At 40.9% G+C, this 22,782-nt stretch overlaps 1 protein-coding gene across 10 annotated transcripts in view; it reads left to right on the top strand.

Moving 5' to 3' along the window:
• Nucleotides 1–22,782, top strand: part of ARHGEF9 (Cdc42 guanine nucleotide exchange factor 9) — a 350,651-nt gene that overhangs the window by 213,240 nt on the left and 114,629 nt on the right. For 8 of the 10 annotated variants that reach the window (XM_037821282.1, XM_037821283.1, XM_037821286.1 and 5 more), the window contains one exon: nt 3,180–3,359. The exons of 1 other annotated variant lie outside the window; for it this stretch is intronic. In XM_037821282.1, the coding sequence (XP_037677210.1) occupies nt 3,180–3,359 (180 nt within the window). Of the gene's footprint in view, nt 1–3,054; nt 3,077–3,179; nt 3,360–22,782 lie in introns of those variants that run through there. One more of the 10 variants, XM_037821281.1, reaches the window with a different exon arrangement.

The raw sequence follows: 22,782 nt of genomic DNA, 5'->3' as shown, positions 1-22,782 counted from the left end.
AAACCTCTCTACAACCCTGCCTGTGGGGCAGACATTATTATTCCCATTTTGCAGGTGAAGAAACTGAGGCCCACGGTTGTAAGTAAGTAGCTAGTAAATAGCAAAGCCAGGAATTGAAGCTAACTTTGCCTGTCCTAAACCACCTTTGCACATTCTTGAAGGGCGTTTAGTGTTCCTGTCCTGTGAGGCTTTGATCTTTAGGATGGCAAAAATTGTAGCTGAAACATAGTAAGCAGAGCCCTGCATACAGTGGGAGTTCTCTCAGTGATTGTTGGACAGAAAATGGATGAACAGACAGAAGTGTTTATTTATAAAAAAAGTATAGCAAGTTAAAAGATCAATTCTGTACAAGAAAGTAAAACTTGGAACTAGTTTCCAGCTCAAATTTAATTTACTTTTTAAGACAACTTTGGAGGCTGGGAGGGCTCTTGCTTGTGTTTGTGATGGTTGTGCTGTCCTCACGCAACAGGATCCCCATACAACTACCATGTCCTTCTGGATTAGCTCTCCCCTCATATCTGCATGCACATCTGTCAGCTCTTGGTTCTGTTTGCTCATGAAACAGATGGAAGTGTAGAATTCTCCCCATTTTAAAGATGAAGAAACTGAGCCCCAGAGGCAGCATAGTTTAGAAGTTAAGAGCAGAGATTCTAGAGCTATACTGAATCCTGGTTTTATCACTTATTGGCTGTATGACCTTAGGCAAGTTATTTAACCTTTCTGAGCTGATTCAGGTTCCTGATCTGTGAGGCGTACATGAATTAATGTGTGTCAAGGGCTTAGAATAGTTCTCTATATTATCTAACATCATCATCATCATCATTATAACCTTTAGCGTATAGTAGAGCAAGGTCTTAAATCCAGGTCTACTTTTTCTGCCTTTCCTCTCTGTGGTACTGTCTTGGGGAAAATACACTTGGTCCAGCAGATTGGCCATCTGGTCACCTTAGGCAAGTCACTCCTGCTATATGATAGCTGATCTGTAAAATGAGGGCTTGAGGGGTTATGATCTTTGAAGTGCTGTCTAATTCTGTCAGTCATTGATTCCAAGTAGGCCCTGACAGCTAACCAGATCCTGGATTGACTCTGTCCAGGGTATAGATTTCTAGAGTTGGACCCTGTGACCTGAGGGCCCAAACAATTCAACTGGATTAAATGTGGGCAAGAGTGAAACAACAACTACTGGAAGAAGCCAAGCATGGAATCCCTAAAAAGATGACTGCACAGTAGAATGAGCACAGGCAGTGAATCAGTCAGACCTGGTCCTGGGAATCTCAAACAGTATTATAGAGAGTGTCCAGAGCAGAGGGTTGGTAACTGATGCCAAAATATTCTTTTCACCCTTGATAAAAAGAGAAGGATATAGCTTTAAATCACCAGTCCTCGTCTTGCTCTGGGATTGGGCGGTATGTGCTTATTGAGTTCTAGCAATAGCCAGTTGGGACCCATCTTTGGAAGAAGAGGGGAGACTTGTCTATAAAGATTTATTTTATTAAGGCCAATGGCCAGCAAATTCGCATTCTTCACTGACACCAGAACAAGGAGAAATGGACTAATAGTGCAATTTGAAGAAAGCGAATTCAACATAAAAATGTATCTCCTGATAGGGATACTGATGACTGAAGGTGGCTGTCCTAACATCCTTCTTTGGGGTTTTTTAAGAATAGGAGCAAGCATTTTTTGATCTTATAGATGGAGTTCCATACATTCAGTATAGCTAATGAGTAGACATGGGTTATATGGTATGATGGGCATAAAAAATTGCACAAGGTCAGGAAGACATGGGTCCATCACTTATTAACGTGTATTGACTGAATGACTAGGTCATCTCTCTGAGCTTCAGTTTCCTCATTTGAAAAATATGGGCAATAGTGAGACTCAGCTCATTCAGTGAGGATTAAGTGATACAGTAGGTGTGAAAACACTTTGAAAACAATAAAGCATGAGGTACTCAAGAGGTGGTATTATAAAAAGTTATGTTGGAAATTCGGAGCTACAATTGTCTTGGGAAATCAGTCCTTCCTCAAAGCAGACAGATGGTAAAAGCTGACTTCTGGCGGACATGTTTAGCAATTCAGTACTGGTGCTGGTGAGAGAATACTTGACTCTCATTGCCTGACAGACCATATGTTCTCTATTCTGGAACCTGTTTCTCCAAATACCATGAAGACTGATGGCCCATCGAGGCTGGAATCAGTTGGGGAAAAAAAGAAAAACTAAGTGGTCAGGATGGTAGCCAGAGAGAGGCAGACTACCCTCACCCCCATCCTTATCACTGTGCTTAGACAAGTGGTGTGAATGTGTATGTGCCCATGTGGCAGTGGGATAGATGTTTGCCTGCTGCTGTATGGAGCCCAGTCCTGCTGGTCAGTGAGTCTAATGACCAGGGTTAGGGTCCAGGCATAGCCTCTGCCTTACTGCGTGATCTTGAGCTCACCCCTTAACTTCTTTGTGGCTCAGTTTTGTCATCTGTCAAATGTGGAAGTCAACCCATATCCCCTGTGTATCTCAGAGTGGTTGTACAAATCACTGAGTGAATCTGTGATAAGGTTGAGGTCCTTGGACAGCAAGGCACCACAGAAAGCCATATTATTTCATACCCGTGATATCTCTGGATGGCATCATGTGTGAGTGAGAGTAGGAGGCCACAGGACTGGGGTCCATTGGGTGTGAGGAATGTCATGGTCTGTTACCCTAAAGGGAGGGGCACAGTGGGGTTGAATACTGTACTGCAAGCTCTCAGTTGGTCAGTTCCAAGGAGGAACAGGGAAAGGGAAGGAACATAGAATTGAAGGCAAGTAAGCCTGAGCCTTGTTTTAGCCATTTATTACAGTCTCTCCACCCATTCCAGACCAAGGGTTGTTTTGAAGCCCAAAGGAAAGATGAGCTTGAGCTTTCTTTCTTCTCTGAGGGAGCTCATAAGTAGGGATAAAAGCATGAGACCTATGTAATTTATATCCACATCATGGGTCATTCTAGCCATTGGCAAATGGAGAGTTGACAATATTGTTCGTCTTGTGGTCAGATGGCGCTTGTACTCCAGTGCCATCACCCTCACCCCTACCCCTTACCACTAGTATGTGAGTTTTTCCATAACTATAGAGGTCTGTGGGTGGGGGAAGGGCCAAGAAAGGTAGCCAGCTCTGTGGACTGAACACATTCTTGTTTTGTCTCCTAAGCTGATCACTGGAGATTCCATCGTTAGTGCTGAGGCAGTATGGGATCACGTCACCATGGCCAACCGGGAGTTGGCATTTAAGGCTGGCGACGTCATCAAAGTCTTGGATGCTTCCAACAAGGATTGGTGGTGGGGCCAGATCGACGATGAGGAGGGATGGTTTCCTGCCAGCTTTGTGAGGGTGAGTGTTAGCCTTCACTCTCCTGTCCTCCCTCTTTGGCTGCCCACCCTTGGCTTACCCTTCACCAGCCCCTGTTCTCTTGCTCATTCCTCTCTTGGTGGCTTCTCACACTTTTTCCCCATTTTTTTCGTCTCCTACCTAGGACTTGTGCTTCATTTAATCTTTGCCCTTCTAATTTTTATGCTTTTCTCTTGTCTCTTGTTTATTTTAACAGCACCTTCTCCTCCTTCCTGCCTCCCACCTCCTTAACTAGTGTGACTTTCTACGAATCATTTACCTTATCTGGGCCTTGGAATCCCTATCTGGGGTTGGCCTTGATTGTTTGTGAAGACACTTTTAGCTTTATATTGTTGTGAACTTTTTTTTTTATTGTCTCTCTTCTGTTTTCCTTCTTTTACTTGTCCCCTCTTTTTCATCCTTTCCTCTCATAGATCCTTCCCATCTGCCTCCTTTCCTTTCCTCTCCTTTGCCTCTTCTCTGCTTCTTTTGCCTTGTTTCTCTCATTTAGGCAAGTGTGGACATCCCCATGTGTTGTCAGAAGACTGTCTTCAGCTGTTAATGTAAGAGTGTGGGTTTTCCCCTCCCTAGGGCCATAGCTTACTGATTGTAGATCTTGCTTTTTCCAAGAGAGTCAGGAGGCTGAGATCTAGGATATGCTGGGGATGGGAGGTAAGCAGGCTGAGAAAGCTTGGAAGACCTTGGCCTCTTTGACATTGTGCCATGAAAAACATGTCCCTTAACGGAGGGGCTCTTGGGAGGGGACACCCAGCAGCTTCTGCTTCCTCTAGGTCACTAATTAGCAGGGTGAACATTGGCTTGTTGTCCAGGATCTTGGCCTTTCTAGGGTTGTGAGTGGGAATCAGCTCTTTGACAATTGTGAACTCTGATTTTCCCCCTCCACAAAATGGTATTGGCATTTCTTTCACGTCAAGGAATGTCACAGCAAATAATACATGTGAAAACTGTTTTGATGTAATACAAGTACTGAAAGCACACAAGGTTGTGGTATGACTATCCTTACCACAGCCTTATTAGCCTGTCATCTTTAGGTAGTTTATTCTGTAAGAGAAGGATAAAGTCCTCTGAACCTCAAACAAAAAGTCAGAGGAGTTTGGGCTTTGGAGGTTGAAGGACCTCAGGATTGGAATGATGACAGTGTAATATAAAGGAAGGAATCAGCTTTACTCCTTCCTGGCTTTATGGCTTTTTGCAAGACTCTTAACTTCTCTGTGCCTCAGTTTCCTCATCTGGAAAATTGGGAGAGCAGACTTTTTTGAGGATTAAATGAGACCACATGTGTGAGTAAAGCATCTAGCAGAGTGCTTGGCATATGTTAGGTACTTGATTAGCTCTGAGAAGTTCCATGTATCAACCTGGTCCTAGTGGTTGAAAGAAGCCTTCTTCCTTGGAGGCTTTCAAACCCAGGAAATACTGCTATCTGGTTGGGACAGTTTAGGTGAGGGTGCTACTTGGAAGCAGGGAGATGGACAAAATAATCTCTCTCCTTTTCTCCCCTGAGTCTCCTAATGGAGTATTCAATCCTTTTCCCCTGCATATGTGACATTTTCCATCAGAGTCTCCAAATGCCATCTGTGTCCCAGCTCATCTTTGCTGGGTAACGAATTGGCCCCAGGGATAGTCAGAAAGAACACATCAATAACCTTCGGGTTGAGTATAAAGCCCTGTACACAGACAGCTATGTCTCATATGCTGACAGCCCACCCCCTCTTTAAAAGAAGGGTTCAACTGTACCCAGTGACAACATCACCCAAATCCTGATGCATTTCACTTTCAGGGAAATGTCACTTTTACAATAAACAGTCAAGTAACTGGGGGAAATTATTGAGCAGTCAGAATGGCTGGGAAGGCAAATGGCAGAGCCAGCCCTCAGAATATCAGTGAACAGCACTGATGTGTCTAAACACAGGGCCAGGAATGTTCTTCCAGGCACATAGCCCCAGAAACTCTTTGGGTAAGTGAAAGCTGACTCTATACCATGTTTGGTAGACTCTAACCTGGTGGTTCTCAACCTTCTGCACAGTGAAATAAATCACTTGGGTAACTTAAAAAACACTAAAACCTACTTAAATCGGAATCCCTGAAATTGGATATTTTTTAGAAAGCTCCCAGATAATTATAACATGCAGCCAGGGTTGAGAACCATTGGCCTAGACCAGCACAGTCCAATAGAAATATAATGAGAGCCACAAATGTAAGCCACATATGTAATTAAAAATATTCTAGTAGCCACACTAAAAAGGTAAAAAGGTACATGTGAAATTATTTTTAATATATATTTTATTTAAACCCAATATATTCAAAATCTTAACACAAAATATTGTATATTATCACTATAAAATTATTGATATATTTTACTAAATCTTTGGAATCTGATATATTCTATACTTACAACACATCTGAATTCACAATAGACACATTTCTCCTGCTCAGTAGCCACATGCGACTGGTGGCTACTGTATTGGGCAGCACAAGTCTATACTGGGACAGAGCCTAAATCATAACTCAGAGCTCCAGTATTCTTTATACTATACCAATGTTTTTTTCTTTGAGAAACTAAGACAGTATTCCATGTTGCCTCATATTGTATTAAGAATGAGCATTTATTTGCTTATTGTGAGCCTTTTTGTTTAAAAATAGTCTAATGGTCTTCAGATCTCAAAAGGGGAATACTCTAAAGGGGAACCTTAGGGGCCAAGCTACCAGTAAGAGGAAATGTGCCTAGACTGTTACATGAATGATGTGAATATTGGCTCCAAGGAAGAAATTGCAGTTCTCATGGATTAGTATTTATTTGTAGATTTACATTTCTGGTAAGATTGTGTGTTACTCAAGGGATTGAATAATGGAGGTTATGGAGGCTCTTTCCCAGTAGATCTTTAAAAGTAAAATTGCTATCTTCATTATTCTAAATTGGTTTTGGTTGAGGGTAGAATGGTATTGTGGAACAGTGATAACTATGTTAGGAAATAGGAGACTTGAGTTCTAGTCATGGTTCTGCCACTCCTTTGGAATATGATAACGGGCCACATCTCTGAAGCACTCTCTAGAATCCATTCCAGCTTGGACTATCTAGGTAGGACGTAGGGATGACAGACAATGGAAGTGACTTGCTCATTCATCCAGGGAATTAGTGACAAAGCCAGGACTTGAACCCAGGCCTCCTGAATCTTAATCTTGCACTTTCTGGACTATAACACAATCAAGGAAGGGCAATCCTGAGCTGCTAACAAGACTATAAGCAATTAAGGACCCTTTCTGGGCTGATGGCATTAGTAGTTTACTTTCTTTGGACAACTCTGGGAATGCCATGCCTTTGTGCCGGTTTAAAACTCTTATGTACCCCAGGAAAGACTATGTTCTTTAATGCAATTTGTGACGGCAGACTTATTAGGGAGGGATCTTTTGATTAGGTTATTTCCATGGAGATGTGACCCACCCAACTGTGGGTGAGACTTTTTGATTAGATTATTTCCATGGAGGTGTGACCACGCCCATTCAAGGTGGGTCTTAATTAGTTCACTGGAGCCCTTAAGAGAGCTCAGGGGCTGACACAGACCCAGATACTTGGAGATGCAGGCAGAAAGACGTTTGGAGATGCTAAGCTAAGAGATGAAGCCCAGAATTTGCACCAGAGAAGGTAAGAGAGAACCCCCAGATTCTTAGAGAAAAACTCCCTGGGAGAACAAGTAAGGGATGCACAGGACCCGAGAGAGAGAGTCTAAGAAAGACAGAAGCCCAGAGACATTTTGAAGAAAGCCATTTTGAAACCAGAACCCAGGAGAAAAGGACCAGCAGATGCCAGCCACCCCAGCTTTCCCAGCTGACAGAGATGCTCCAGATGCTATCAGCCTTTCTTCAGTGAAGGTATCCTCTTGTTGATGCCTTAGTTTGGACACATTTATGGCCTTAGAACTGAAAATTTGTAACCTTTATAAAAGCCAATCCATTTCTGGTATTTTGCGTAACAGCAGCTTTAGCAAACAAGAACACCTTGTTTATCCACACGCATTTCTAGTGGTCACTGAGCCTTAAACATCTAGGTAGAAGGTTCTGTTTGTGGCCTTAGAAGTGACTAATGGCAGGCTTTGTAACATGAGGCATACATTAGCAGGAAGGACCTTGCTCCTTGGACTATAGAGATTTGTCTCCCCCATACTGGAATTCCAAATGGCATTACTAGCCCCCATTTCCATTTACATGGTCCTTCTCAATGGCTTCTCACTGTGTACCCGCTTTAGAATTGCACTGTCTATCACATCATTTGGTTAATTGGAGGAGGATTTTTTTTTTATATGGAGCCATCTCCAGCTCAAAGGGAACTTTAAATGTAGCTGTCACCTGACCCAGAAGATTGCTCCAAATTTGGGTAGCACAAGTAACGCTGTAGGTGTCTCATGAAATATCAAAATTGATAGCAATCTTGAGGGTCATATAGTCCATCCACCAGTCTCCAGGCAGGCTCATAGCTAAATCATCCTGGACTTTTGAGAACCTGGCCAGCATCTTTAAGCCAAGCCTGAGCTACTCCCTTGTTTCCAGATGCTAACACTTACACTGTGATCTAAGCCAATCTCTTGAAACATGTTGCTTTTTGTGCTAGGAAGATTATGTTTAAGAGCTAGCACCAGTAGGATGCACTCTGCATTGTTCTATTGGTAGTGGGGCTTTCCTTCCAGGTCCCCCTTTTTGACCCATAGTGTGCATTGGTGACTTGGTTGGCTGCCTGATTTGAAGAGTGTGATCTGGAACCTAGAGTCTGTTTCACTCTCTGTGTAGCCATTTCCTTGGCTTATTGGGGTATTAGCTTGGGCCTTCCTAGCACCAGGGGTATACTACCTTGGTGATCCAATAGCTTGAGGAGCAGAGGACCATAATTGAGTGCCTGAGGATGAAGTATGTTTCTGGGGCCATTTGGGAAGCACAGGACTTTGGAAAAATCATCATAATCATACATGTTTTTTTTTCTTTTCAGTTAATATAGTTATCATTATGAGTCATGGTAAACATTTCATCTTTTTTTCTATACAACCTTTTATTACTAGTGCTATTAACATTTCCTTGCCGGTATTTTCTGAGCCCTGAATAAAAGTGTTTGTCCAGTTCTTAGCAACACCCATCTTCTTGAGCCAGGTGGACAGGTACTGAGGATATCTGACATCTAGAGAGGCCTTCTCCTAGGTACCATGCCTGTCTTATTAAAGGGTCACCAGAGAAACCATACTCAGAAGCTGGTGGGTCTCCTTTTTGGCTTTCAGAAGGTGAGTCTTTGAAGAGCCCTGATTGGGATTTCTTAGTGTTGGATGAGAGAATTGACATTTCCTGTTTTATCTCTATTCTCAGAATGGACTTCGTCCCTCAAGTTAACATGGGGTAATTATTTCTGAAGGACTTCAAGGGTCTTTGTCCATGTCCAGAAGAGCCACAGGGCAAAGGGCTCTAGGGCTCAGGCCTCATATACACCGTTGCTGACACAGATCCAGACAGGGATCTGATACCCCTTGTCTAAATAAATAAGTACGTACATACTTACATATACACACTTAACACCGTTGTCTTTCAGAAACATTCTCTCTTCCTCAGAGATCAGGAATAAAGCAAAGGAGGTCAAGGCCTTAAGCAAGACACCAAGCCTCACCACTGAGGATAGAACTCCTTGAGCATGGTGTACTGATCAATTTAAGTAGTCAGTCCTTGGGGGACTTACTCTTTCCCTTGACTAGAATTGGAACTGATCAATTTAGGTAGTCAGTCCTTGGGGGACTTACTCTTTCCCTTGACTAGAATTGGAACTCAGAGCCAATGAGATCTGAGCCTTAAGCTCACTTTTGCCTTAGAGGAGCCAGGGGGTAGATGGATGATACTAAGAGGGCAGGGGAGGTATATGAATAGGGAGCTATGGGCAGAGATTCTCCAGCCTTTTGAGGTCAAGTGGCCTTTCTCTATTGGAAATGTACCTTGTAGCATATCAAAGATCAGTTTGTGTATGTTGGGCAGGGGACAATCTCTGTGGAGTAATAGGAAATGGTGGGGCTCCTAGGGATGCAGAGATAGAATACCTGACAGGTTATCAAGCAGGAAGAGCACAGTGAAGGTAGCAGGAACACTGGACTGGGAAGTCAGAAGAGCTGAGTTAAAGGGCCAGCTCTGCTGCTGATTATCTGAGGAGTGTCAAGCAGGAACCTCCCATTTTCTGAGCCACAGCAAGTCCATTTACAATCCAATGGGGTGGGCCAGGTGTTTTCTAAAGGCCCTACCCCTATTACCAGTCTGAGGTTCTCCTATGATTCTAAAACCAGGGTCACCTCACCTATGTTTGCCAGCATGCAACCACTTTGAACCATACATCAAATTGGTTTGATGCAGCTGTCCAGTGGAGCAGGAAGGAGTTGGCTTGGCATCAGAACTGTTGAGTGGATCAACCATTAACACTTTGAGATTTAGAGGGGAGAAGGAACCATGAGGGTGGCAAGACAAGGAAGGAAGGGAAGGAAAAAAGGTGGTTAGAAATACACATGGGAAGGGCAGACTACAAGCACACTTTCTTGTCACCTCCATTTGCTTGGAGTCAGCTGGCCCACCATGGAGGCTGCCTCTCAGGACTTCACACCCCTTAGGAAGCACTTTGAATTCTAGAGGACTGGCATGAGAGTCATATGGAACTAAGTTCACATCTTATATCCAATGCTTGTAAGCAGTATGATCTTTAGCATATTTCTTCACCTCTTCAAACCTTTTATTTTTCTCCCCTTAAAATGGCAACATTGAGCACTGCTATTTCTCAAATATCAGACCCTGACATTTGAATAGCATGCTGCAATTTGATATGGACTTTCCAAACATGGTCATGATTTGCCTTCTCTGACATATAGAGTTCTAAGGCTAACATATCAGAGCAGAACGGCTCGATCCCTGTTTATAGCTGAAAACCAGAATTCAGAGAGGGTAACTTCTCCAGAGTTCTAGGTCACTTAGGAAGAGTAGTACCTGAACCCTGAGCCTCCCAGGGCTCATAGTCCAGTGCTTTTCCCAACCCCTGTGAACATAATGTGGTTCAAAGGAGCTAGTGGTGTGAAAGGAATTTATCAAGTCTGTATTCCATGTCCCCACTAGGAATTAGGCTTTCTCTATCCTAGAAAGGGAATGTTGAAGATTGATTTGACTTTCTTGAGGGAGAGAGTCTACAAGTAGGCCAGAGTAGAGGACTGCTTTTGACACTGTGAGGACTAGCTCATGGTGAATTGGCTCTGACAGTTTCTTTTGGCTCCTCCTTGTCCTCAAGTTCCAGTTGCATGATGGCAGTATTCTTAGCTTCCACTACTGATGACATGTTTCCAGACTGGCCTGGGAACAAAGGCACCCCAGGCCAAGCTTTACAGGAGCTGGCTTGTCAGCAACATTGACTGGGCTGCTAGGCCCAGCCTCTTTGGGGCTCTCCTAGGGCCTGCTTCTCCCTTTCTTGATTCCCTCAAAGAGATCTGGTCATTCTTCAGAAAGAAACTCAGGCCATGGAATCTCCATGTCTACCAAGTTTGGCTTTAGTTGGCTTTAACGTGTACCAACTTCTCTCTTATCTTCCTTTCCCATCTTGGTTCTACCATTCCCTGACCATTGGAATAACTTCTCCAGAGTAGTGTACCGGGTCAGGTGAACTAGGCCATGTGGGTACCAGACTCAGGTGTGGGCTGAGTTGGGGCTACAATAGGCCAGAGCTAAGGTTGGCACCAAGTCTTTGCCAATCTCAAAGAGCCAGGACTCTGATCCCTGGGCATCAGGCACTTACTGGCTCAAGATGGGATGCCTCGCAGAGTTCCTCGCATTACCTGGCTGACTCCACAATATTGGATAGTCATGAGATGCCGCCTAAAGGAATAATAAAGCAGGGGTACCTGGGCAAGCCATCCTATTGTCTCTAGCCTTTCTCACTTTTCCAGGAGCTTTACTTCTAGCATATACTTACTCTGTTTCTCTTTCTTGATTGGTGTGGAATGGGGGCTGTTTCCTGTCTGCCCAATTCCCTGTCCCCAGATACAACCCTTCAGCTTTGTAACAGAAAATACTTGAGCTGACAGGCAGATTCACTCAGTGTAATTTATGTTACCTCACATAAGACATTAAATTCATAGTTTTCTTCAGGTGAGGTACTAAGATAAAGCACAGGGAGGGAGGCTGGGGATGGGGTTTTATATAACAGAGCATCAAATGTGGCACCATGCCCATGCCCCAGCTTCTCCTATAGATGGTGCTAGAAAAGAAAAAACAAAAGCCTGCTGCTGGTGCTTTCCTTAAACGTTGAAGTCCTTTCCAATCTCAGAAATGTCTGGTTCTCTGTTTCACTTTGCTCTTTCCCCTCTCTGCTGGATAGAGTACTACAGTTATACAAGGAGAAATCCATTTGAGGTAGTTGGGTTTAGAGTTCTTTGTTAAAAAGTAGTTGTAAGTATTTGGGGTAGTATGCTTCCCCACTACTGTCCTTCCTTTCCTCTACCACCACCACCACCTTACCACCTGCCTCCCCTCACCCAGGTTAGAAATATCAAAGCCCATAGCAGAAGACCTAGAAGGTGAAATTGGCTCTAAACAGAGAGTAAAATGACTTTGTCAGCTTTCTTGGCCCTGCTAAATAGACAATAGAAACTAAACAGATGGCAGGGCTGGGGGAGGACAGGATTGGGGAGCAGAGTGAGCACAGGGAAGGGAGAGTCTGGACCCTCTTTACCATCACTACCAAGTGTTTGTCAAGCCCCTCTTTACTACGAGACTCCCTGCTAGGAACTCTATGGTTCTAATTGGCTCCATTTAAAAGACTATTTCCCCAGCCTGGAGTCCCATCTTCTCATCATTTCTACTAGCTAAACAAATGTCATAATGGAGAAACCGGTTTTGTTATGATAATCTTTTTTTAAACATCTAACAAGATTTTATTCTATCAAATGTTTGTATAATTTCATTGTGAATCTTTCTTACATACATTTGTTATTAAGGTCTCATTAAAATCTGTAAGATGGGTCACAAAGGATTACGAGTCAAGAGAGGTGAATGATAGAAACCAGTGCTTCAGGTAACAAATTAGCCCTATGGATTCTTGATTCTGGCAATGCACTTCTTATAGAAAGGGATAAATGCTGTAAGTTTTTACACCTTGAAAGAGACAATTATTAAGAGATAGTCAGAACCCATTCCAAGTGAGTTTAGCTAATTGGCCAAGGGGTTCACCAAGTTATCAACTTGTACATGTCCAAATCTAAAGCCCTGGATGGGCTGGGTCAGGCCCTGTCACCTGTACCCAATGACCATCATATGATAATCTTTTTCATTACTTGGGGACTTTTCTTTCTACTTTTTGAATCATCTGACATGCCTTATCTCATGGAAGCCTCTCATCACCAGCAATTCCCATCACTATTTCAGATAGGGGATGAGGGAACTAAAGCCCCAAGATGGGACATGACTTATCCAGTGTCCTGCAGCTAGTTAGAATTGAGGAGCAGAATCAAGTCTCCAATTCAGCCCTTCTGATTGGTAGCTCAGTGTTGTTTCTGTGATACCACATTGCCTCCCAGGAGCTTTTGCTTTGTTTGAAGGTGCTTGGAAACAGGATTTTCTTTCAAGTAGTATAAAGATCTTCCCTGCAATCTCATTTGTATTAATATGTCTTGTGTACCTTTTATTTGCCCCCACAAGAAGCTTCAGCATTAGTGTATTATCTGTATGGTGTTTTGAATGCTCCAAGAATCATTCTCTGTGACTGCCCATGGGTTCTCCTTAGGGAGGGAAGTTCTGGCCTAAGTTTGTATTTGATTGCAGTTGGTTAAATTGAACCCAGCCAAAAGGCCTGTGAGCAATGGTTGTTGACTCAGAGCCAGGGAATTTTCAAGGCTGGGAAGGATTTAAAGTCATCTACTTCTACCCCCCTTGCTGATGTTTGAACCCCTCCAAAATATTCCTGCCCCCCAAGTGGTCATTACAGTCCCTGCTCTTACACTCTCCACTGATACTTAGCTTTCTTCCTCTCATGCTACCTGTTGTAGCTCAGGACAGCTCTGAGGAGAATGTCCTTATGTTGAACTGAAAACTTTCCAGGGCTTCTACTCATGGGAAGGGTGTACATGACTAAAAGCACTGGGTCTGCAGATAATCTTCCTGAGTTAGAATCCCAACCTTCTCATTTATTAGTGATGAGTCCTTGGGCACATCACTGGTACTTTCTGTGCTTCAGTGACCTCATCTACCTCTCCAAGTTGTTATGAGGACTAAACAGAAATTATGCAAGAAAACTGTTGTTAGTATAGTCTGACACATGGAAAGCACTCAATAATAATATGGATGATACTAGCAGCAAATTTTTAATGTTAATGGTAGAAATATCATTAGTCTCCCCCAGTTGGGGCTACACTGACCCTTACTCCATCTTCAGTCCTTCAGGGGTCCAAAGCCTAAGACCAGGTATGCCAAGTATCTCTGTTATTCAGGCTTTTAGACCTTCATTCTCTACCCATCATCTTGCATGACTCTGAGTTCCTCTGCATCAACTTCCTGCTACCCCCGTGTGTGTGTGTGTGTGGCTAGACTGAGGCCATATGGACACTCGAGGCTTCTGTTAAACCCCATTCAGCCACTTGTATGAAGCCATGGACTACATAGATGCCTGGGCATTCTTATACTGCTGAGCTCTTGAGACTAGTAAAAATGGTGTTGCATCTAATGAACTTGCTGAACATGTAATTGAACAATGTACTTTCTTGGCTGCTCTGGCTTCTACCAACAGGCATAATGATGTAGATAAGGCTGTACATCAGCAGTTAACCCTCATTTATGAGTTTATATATGGAGGAACACTATACTATACATATGAGCCCAAAAAAGGGTTAAAAAACAAATTTTGTAAGAGGTACCAGGGAAAAGAACCATAATAATAAGCCCATAGATTCTGACCTTTAGTCCAGCTATTTGGTTGTTTGATAAGCTTATTAAAGTAGTGGGATTACTGACATTGCTGCTCAGTAGACCTTGCCATGTATGAGGTGGATTCATGCCTATGTTCAGTTACATATTAAGTAAGCATAGCTTATTGGCAAGGACACATTTAATAATGGTGCTTCATATGAAACAGGGCTAACAGTACTGCTAAAATTCCAGTGGAGTCAGATAAACTTGAGTTAAGGACAGGTCCTAGAAGTTTACCTTCCCACGTGGGTGGGATAGGCTGAGGGGATGGGATGGGTGAGGACCCTCCCAACTGCAAGTGTTTAGGCAAAGTCCAGTATGGTAGGTGGAGTGTAGACTGCATAGGCAGCAGACAGAGGGTGGTTTTGTTTTCATGGCAAGTGGTTGGGCCATAAATTGATTTCTTGAGCATATTCCAACAAAAGGTAAAGCATGGTGATGAGGAATCCAGAGACAGGCAGTGTGTAGTGAACAAATGGTTTTCTCATCTATAAAATTTGGGACTTAGATACAAATTCACTAATCCAGCAACTTATTATCAAATGGCTACTGAGGAACCCATGCTCTGATAGTCTAATAATAGAGATGAGATCTTACACAGAAGGGAAGTGGCTTGCCTAAGCAGTGTGATCTTAGTCAAATCCTTTCCCTTTGTCAGGCCACAGTTTTCTCCCCTGGAAGATGAAGGGTTGGATCACATAAGCTCCAAGAACCTTTTTAGCCCTGATAACTTCATAATGTTTTGTACACTGGTCAGCAGTTGGAGGGAAGAAGACAGGGAAGGGATGTGGTTCAGTAAGAAGCATTTGACTTCAGTAGCCATCTGAGAATAAATAAGCCAGTACAGGGACTAGAAGGGGTTAGAACAAAAGGAGAATGGTGCAGGAAAACTCTCAACGGGGAAGAGGCCAAATTTGGGACACTAGTAGAGTTGGCAGGACCAAATAGTGAGTGGACTTGCCTATGCTAATTAATGGCATGGCCCGTACAGGATCCCAGATCTGACTCCAAAGCCCGTGCTCTCCCAGGTCACCACCCTGAAGTGGTTTTTCTGAATGGCTGTCAAGTAATTATGAACTTTCTTGGGATGAGTTTCTCAGATCAGCTTTATTTCAGCATCCTCCCTTAGTGTGACTTTCATCATGAAATCAGACAGGGCAGAGCTTTGTATTTCCAAACCTGGAGAGCTTAAATAGAAACCTTTTCTTTCTTGTAGCTCAAACAGAGAGCAAATAAAAGGAAATACAGAAGGAATGAACTTCTACAGGTTCTTGTAGAGTCGATTGATATCTATAACATCTACACATGTTGCATGTTTGTTATATCTCCTTTCCCCAAGAGCACAGGGCCCTGCACATACCAGATATGTGGAAAATCCTAGATGATTTGATTTCATTTGATCCAAGTACTTCCTTTGTGGCTACTTGTCTAATGCAAACCTATATCCTAATCAAGGTCTTAGCTGATGATAAGCCCATGATAATCAATAAAAGGAGGTGGCTTAAGGGTAGAGTGGTATACAGTTTGTCCCAGAGGCATCCAGTTTTCTTGGCTGGGAAGGAAACTATGTCCTCTATGAAGGGTTTCCCTGAACCCCATCCCCATCCTTATTCTGGCTTGAGCTTTCACCTTAATACACCTTGTCATGGGAAAAAACATCAACATCTCCAGCCCAGACAAACTCTCCCTTCAGTGGTGGGTGTTTAAAATCTACTTGTCAAGAAGGTAGCATTTGAAGTGTGAGAGATTTGGAGGAATTATGAGAACAATGAAAAAATTATCTCCTAACACCCTTTCCTGACTAGAAAGGATAGTTTTTCTCAGGTGCCATGTTGCCTCATGTTCTAGGAACAGATGGTGACAACCTCTAGGGGATAATAAAAATAACAGCTAATACTTGACTCTGTGTCAGGAGCTATTCTAAGGGTTTAACATGCATTACCTTATTTAATCTTCACAAAAGCTCCATGAGGTAGATTGGTTTATTTTTTTTTATTTTAAAGATGAGGAGACAGGCTCAGAATGGTTAAGTAACTTATTCTAGTTACTCAGGTAGACAGTTGTAGTGCCAGGTTTGAATCAAAGGCTCCCAAATCTACACCCTTCACCACTGTCACAGACTGTCTCTCCTAATTTTGGCATAAGAGTCTGGAGACCTTGCTTCAATCCTGACTGCCAACTGTAGTCATCCCCCTCTATGGCCTTGGTTTTCTTATCTGGGAAGTGGGAATAATAATGCTTGCTTTGACTGCCTTTCAGGGCTGTTTTGAAGCCCAAGTAAGAGAGTTTTGGGGAAGGCACTGTGCTTGAACTGGGTTGTCAAGGAAGCCAGGGATCAAAGAAGAATGACAGAAAAGAGTAGGAAGGCCTTCTTGTAGAGTGGTTGTGGGCAGTCACTCAAAGGATAAAAAAGTTGAGAATAAGTAGGATGTGTTGGATTAAATGGAAAGAGTAGCCAGACTGAGGTCATAGATCTGTGTTGGGGAAGAAAGGAACTTGGTGGGCTGGACCCGTATGATGCGCTGGGGGACAGCCATGAGTGCCAAGGAAAGGTATTCACTCTAGTCTTTCTTTTTCTTTTTCTTTCTTTTTTTATTTTGGTCTGATGTTTAATGAAAATCTTCGACACTCTTCTTCAAGCTCATTGCTTCTTATTGTGTCTGCATTGGAAAGGGAGAACAATTTGTTAGCAGCCTTCTTATAATGATCTTTCATGTATTTAGTAACAGTTCTTAAATCCCTTTTACTTGAAGGGCAGAGGAGTGATCCCTGTTCCTGACTGTACACACCATGCCGATTGGCTTTGTGCTAGGAAAGAATGCTCAGAGCTTCCTGACATGCATGCCAGGATCTCAAAAGGCACGCCTGATTCTCCTGGAAACTGGGACTGGGGGTCCAAAACAGAGGTGGGGGATATGTGTGAGAGAAGTAGGAGCTGTGCCTGCAACTAATCAGCCTTCTCTCAGCCCCTGATATCCACTTTTTTTTTTTAGAGAAGTTGTAGGTTTACAGATAAATAGTTTACAGTTTACAGTTCCCATATACCACTCTATTATTAACACCTTGCATTAGTGTGGTACATTTGTAACAATTTACAAAAGAACATTTTTATATTTGTACTGTTAACTGTAGTCCATTGTTTACATTAAAGTTCACTGTGTAGTATTTTTAAAAAATGTTTATTCTAATAACATATATATAACCTAAGATTTCCCCTTTTAACCACATTCAGATATATAATTCAGTACTCATTACATTCACAGTATTGTACATCACTGTCCATTACCAAAACTTTTCCATCACCCTGAACAGAAACTCTGCACCAATTAAGAATTAACTTCCCGTTTCCTACCCTCATCCCAGCCACTGGTAACCTTTATTATGCTTTCTGACTCTATGAATTGGTTTATAACTGATTATTTCATATCAGTGAGATCATTCAATATTTGTCTTTTGCATCTGACTTATTTCACTCAACATGATGTCTTCAAGGTTCATCCACATGATTTCTTCAAGGTTCATCCATGTTGTCGCATGTATCAGAACTTCATTCTTTTTCACAGCTGAATAATATTCCATTGTATGTACATACCACCTTTTGTTTATCCCTTCATCAATTGATGGAGACTTGAGTTGCTTCCATCTTTTGGCAATTGTGAATAATGCTGCTATAAGCATTCATGTGCAAATAACTAACTGTTCAGGTCCCTGCTTTCAATTCTAGAAGTAGGAATTCCAGGTCATATGGTAATTCTATACTTCACTTTCTGAGGAACCACAGAATTGTCTTCCACAGTGGCTACACCATTTACATTCCCACCAACAGTGAATGAGTATTCCTATTTCTCAACATCCTTTCCAACACTGGTAATTTACCTTTTTTAAAAAATAATAGCCATTTTAGCAGATTTGAAATGGTATCCCATTGTGGTTTTGATTTACATTTCTCTAGTAGTAGCTTATGGTGCTGAGCATCTTTTCATGTGCTTTTTGGCCATTTGTATATCTTCTTTGGAGAAATGTCTATTCAAGTCTTTAGTGCGTTTTCAAATTGGGCTGCCAGTCTTTTTATTGTTGAATTGTAGGATTTCTTTATATATTCTGGATATTAAACTCTTATGAGATATGTGATTTCCATATTTTCTCCCGTTGAGTAGGTTGTCTTTTTACTTTCATGATAAAGTCCTTTGCACAAAAGTTTTATATTTCGATGAGGTCCCATTTATCTATTTTTTGTTTTGTTGCTTGTGCTTTAGGTGTAAAGTCTAAGAAACTGTTGCCCAACACAAGATCCTGAAGTGCTTCCATATGCTTTCTTCTAGAAGTTTTATACTTCTGGTTTTTTTTTATTTGGGTCTTTGGACCATATTGAGTTGATTTTTGTATATTGTGTGAGATAGGGGTCCCCTTCATTGTTTTGTATATGGATATCCTGTTCTCCTAGCACCATTTGTTGAAGAGTCTATTCTTTTCCAATTGAGAGGACTTGCAGATTTGTCAAAAATCAGTTGGCTATAAACATGAGGGTTGGTTTCTGTATTCTCAGTTTTATTCCATTGGTAAATGGGTCTGTCCTTGTGCCAGTACCATGCTGTTTTAATTACTGTGCCTTTGCGTTTAAGTTTTAAGATTGGAAAGTGTGAGTCCTCCAACTTCGTTGTTCTTTTTCAAAATGGCTTTGGCTATCTGGGGTCTCTTACCTTTCCCTATAAATTTCATGATTACCTTTACAATTTTGTAAAGAAGGCTGTCTGGATTTTGATTGGGATTATTTTGAATGTTAAATCACTTTTGGGTAGAATTGGCATCTTAATATTTAGTCTCCCAATCTATGAACAGAGAATGCCCTTCCATTTATTTATGTCTTTTTAAATTTATTTTAGCAGTATTTTGTAGTTTCTGTGTGCAGTCTTTTACGTCCTTAGTTAGCTTTATTCCTAGACATATGATTCTTTTAGTTGCTATTGTAAATGGATTTTTCTGTTAATGTCTTCTTCTGATTGTTCATTACTAATGTATAGAAACCCTACTGATTTTTCCATGTTGATCTTGTACCCACCACTTTGCTGAATTTGTTTATTAGTTCCAGGAGCTTCATGTGGATTTTTCAGGTTTTTCTGTATACAGAATCATGCCATCCATCTTCATATATGGAAAATTTCACTTCTTTTCCAATTTAGATGCCTTTTATTTAATAATTGCTCTAGCTAAAAATTCCAGTACAATGTTGAATAACAGTGGTGACAGTGGACATCCTTGTCTTCTTCCTGATCTTTGAGGGAAAGCTTTCAGTCTTTAACTGTTGAGTATGATGTTAGCTGAGGGTTTTTCACATATGCCCCTTATCATGTTCGGGAAGTTTCCTAGTGTTTTGGTTTGCTAAAGCTGATGAAATGCAATATACCAGAAATGGACTGGCTTCTAACAGTATGGACTTATTAGCTTACAAATGTACTGTTTTAAGGTGAACATGTCCCAATTAAGGCATCAACAGGACGATACCTTCTCTGAAGACCAGTTACCAGTGATCTTGGGCTCCTCTGTTAGAGAGCAAGGTACATGGAGATGTCTGCTGGTCCTTCTCTCCCATATTTCAATGCTTCAGCTTCTGGCTTCTCCCTCCGTGGCTTTTTTTCTCAGCTTCTCTCAGTGCTTCTCTGAATTTCATCATTTAGCTTCTTTATGTGTTTTATCCTCATATAAAGGACTCCAGAAAGTGGATTAAGATCCACCTTGAATGAGGTGGGTCACATCTCAATTGAAACAACCTAATCAGAAGGTCCACCTACAATAAGATCTGCACCCACAGGAATGGTTTAAAAGAACATGGCCTCTTCTGGGGTATATAACAGCTGCAAACTACCACACATACTATTCCTAGTTTTCTATGTGTTTTTATCAAGAAAGGTGTTGTATTTTGTTAAAAACCTTTTCTGTAGCTATTGAGATTTTTTTCCCCTTTGTTCTGTTAATGGGATGTATTACATTTTTTGATTTTTCTTATCTGAAACCATCCTTGCATACCTGGGATAAATCCCCCTTGATCGTGGTGTGTAATTCTTTTGATGTGCTGTTGGATTTGGTTTGCTAGTATTTTGTTGAGGATTTTTACATCTATATTCATAAACAATATTGGTCTCTAATATATTCTTTTCTTGCAATATCTTTTTCTGGCCTTGGTATTAGGGTGATGTTGGCCTCATTGAATGAGTTAGGGACATTCCCTCATCTTCAATTTTTTCAGAAGAGTTTGAGCAGGAGTGGTGTTAACTGTTCTTGGAATGTTTGGTAAAATTCACCTGTGAAGCCATCTGGTCCTGGACTTGACTTTTTGGGGGAGTGTTTGTTCTCTTTTCTTCAATCTCTTTGCTAACTATTGGTTTGTTGAGATCTTCTGTTTCTTCTTGAGTCAGTGTTTATGTGTTTTTATAAATTTGTCAGTTTCATCTAGGTTATCCAATTTGTTGGCGTAGAGTTGTTCGTGGTATCCTCTTATAATCCTTTTTATATCTGTGGGGTTGGTAGTAATGCCCCCTTTTCCTTTCTGATTTTAGTTACTTGAGTCCTCTCTTTTTTTTTTTTGTCAGTCTTCTCAATTTCTATTGATCTTTTCAAAGAAATAACTTTTGGTTTCATTTTCTATTTCATTTATCTCTGCTCTAATCTTTGTTATTTCCTTCCTTCTGCTTGCTTTCTGTTTAATTTATTCTTTGTTTTCTAGATCCTCCAGTTTTGAGGTTAGGTCTCTGATTTGATATCTATCTTCTTTTTTAATGTAGGCATTTAGAGCTATAAATTTCCCTGTCAACATTGCCTTGCTGCATTCTATAAGTTTGGTATATTGGTTTTTTCATTTTCAGTTGTTTCAAGGTATTTCCTAATTTCCCTTTTGATTCTTCTTTGACTCATGGTTGTTTAAGAATACCTTGTTTTATTTCCACATATTTGTGAAATTTCTATTTCTTCCTCTGTTACTGATTTCTAGCTTCATTCCATTCTGTCCAGAGAATATATATTACATGATTTCAATATTTTTTAATTCGTTGTTACTTTTTTGTGACCTAACATATTGTCTATCCCAGAGAATGATCCATGGGAACAATGTGTGTTCTGCTGCTGTTAGATGAAATGTCCTATATATGTCTGTTAGGTCTAATTAGTCTAGAGTATCATTGAAGTCTATTTCTTTATTGATCTATATAGATAGTCTATCCATAATTAAAAGTGGTATATTGAAATCTCCTGCTATTAATGGAGAACAGTCTATTCCTCCCTTCAAATCTGTTAATATTTTTTGTGGCTCTGCTGGTAGGTGCATACATATTTATAATTGTTATGTATTCTTGTTTATTTGACCCCTTTATCAGTATATAATGACCTTTTTTGTCCCTCATAACGATTTATGACTTAAAGTCTGTTTTATCTGATATGAGTATTACTACCCCAGCTCTCTTTGGATTAGTACTTGCATGGTATATGTCTTTCCATCATTTCACTTTCAGCCTATTTATGTCTTTGAATTTAAGGTTGATGTCTTGTAAACAGCATATAGTTGAGTCATGCTTTTTTATCCATTCTGTCAATCTCTACCTTTTGACTGGGTAGTTTAATCCATTTACATTTAAAATGACTACTGATAATTCAGTACTTTCTTCTGTCATTTTGCTATGTAGTGTTTGTAAGTCATACTTTTTTTGACCCTCGCATTTCTATAAATGCCTACTTCCATATATATATATATATTTTGTATTCTACCATTTTGAGTCCCTTCTCATTACTTTCTGAATATATTTTTCATGTATTTCTTTGTGGTTACCATGGGGATAAAATACTAAATCTATAACAATCATATTTGATTTGATACCAACTTATCTTCAGTAGCATACATGTAAACTGTTCCTATACCCCTCCATCCACCCACCTTATTTTGTGCTTGTTACAAATTATATCATTGTATATTGTATGTCCCACACCATCAATTTGTCATTACTTTTTATGTATTTGCATTTTAGCACCTGTAAGAAAGAAGTAGAGTTACATGACAAAAAGTACAATACAGTAGTATTAGCATTTATAATTACCCATATGGTTACCTTTATTAGAGGTCTTTATTTCTTTATGCTGCTTTGATCCACTGTCTAGTGTCCTTTCCTTTCAGTCTGAAGAATTACATTCAGCATTGCTTGTAGGGAAGGTCTAGTGGGACTGAATGCCTTCAGCTTATGTTTATCTGAGAATGTCCTAATCTCTCCTTCATTTTTGAAAGAAAGTCTTGCTAGTTATAAAATTCTTGGTTGGCAATTGTTTTCTTTCATCACTTTAAATATTTTGTACCACTACCTTATTGCCTCCATGGTTTCTGATGAGAAATCAGCATTTAGTCTTATTGGGATTCCCATGTACATAACTTGTTGCTTTTTTCTTGCACCTTTCAGAACTCTCTTCTTGTCCTTGGCAT

The sequence above is a fragment of the Choloepus didactylus genome, chromosome X, assembly GCF_015220235.1.
Source record: "Choloepus didactylus isolate mChoDid1 chromosome X, mChoDid1.pri, whole genome shotgun sequence".
Classification (NCBI taxonomy): domain Eukaryota; kingdom Metazoa; phylum Chordata; class Mammalia; order Pilosa; family Megalonychidae; genus Choloepus; species Choloepus didactylus.
The sequence above is the reverse complement of the archived record's forward strand: the minus strand, read 5'-3'. Positions and strand labels throughout refer to the sequence as shown.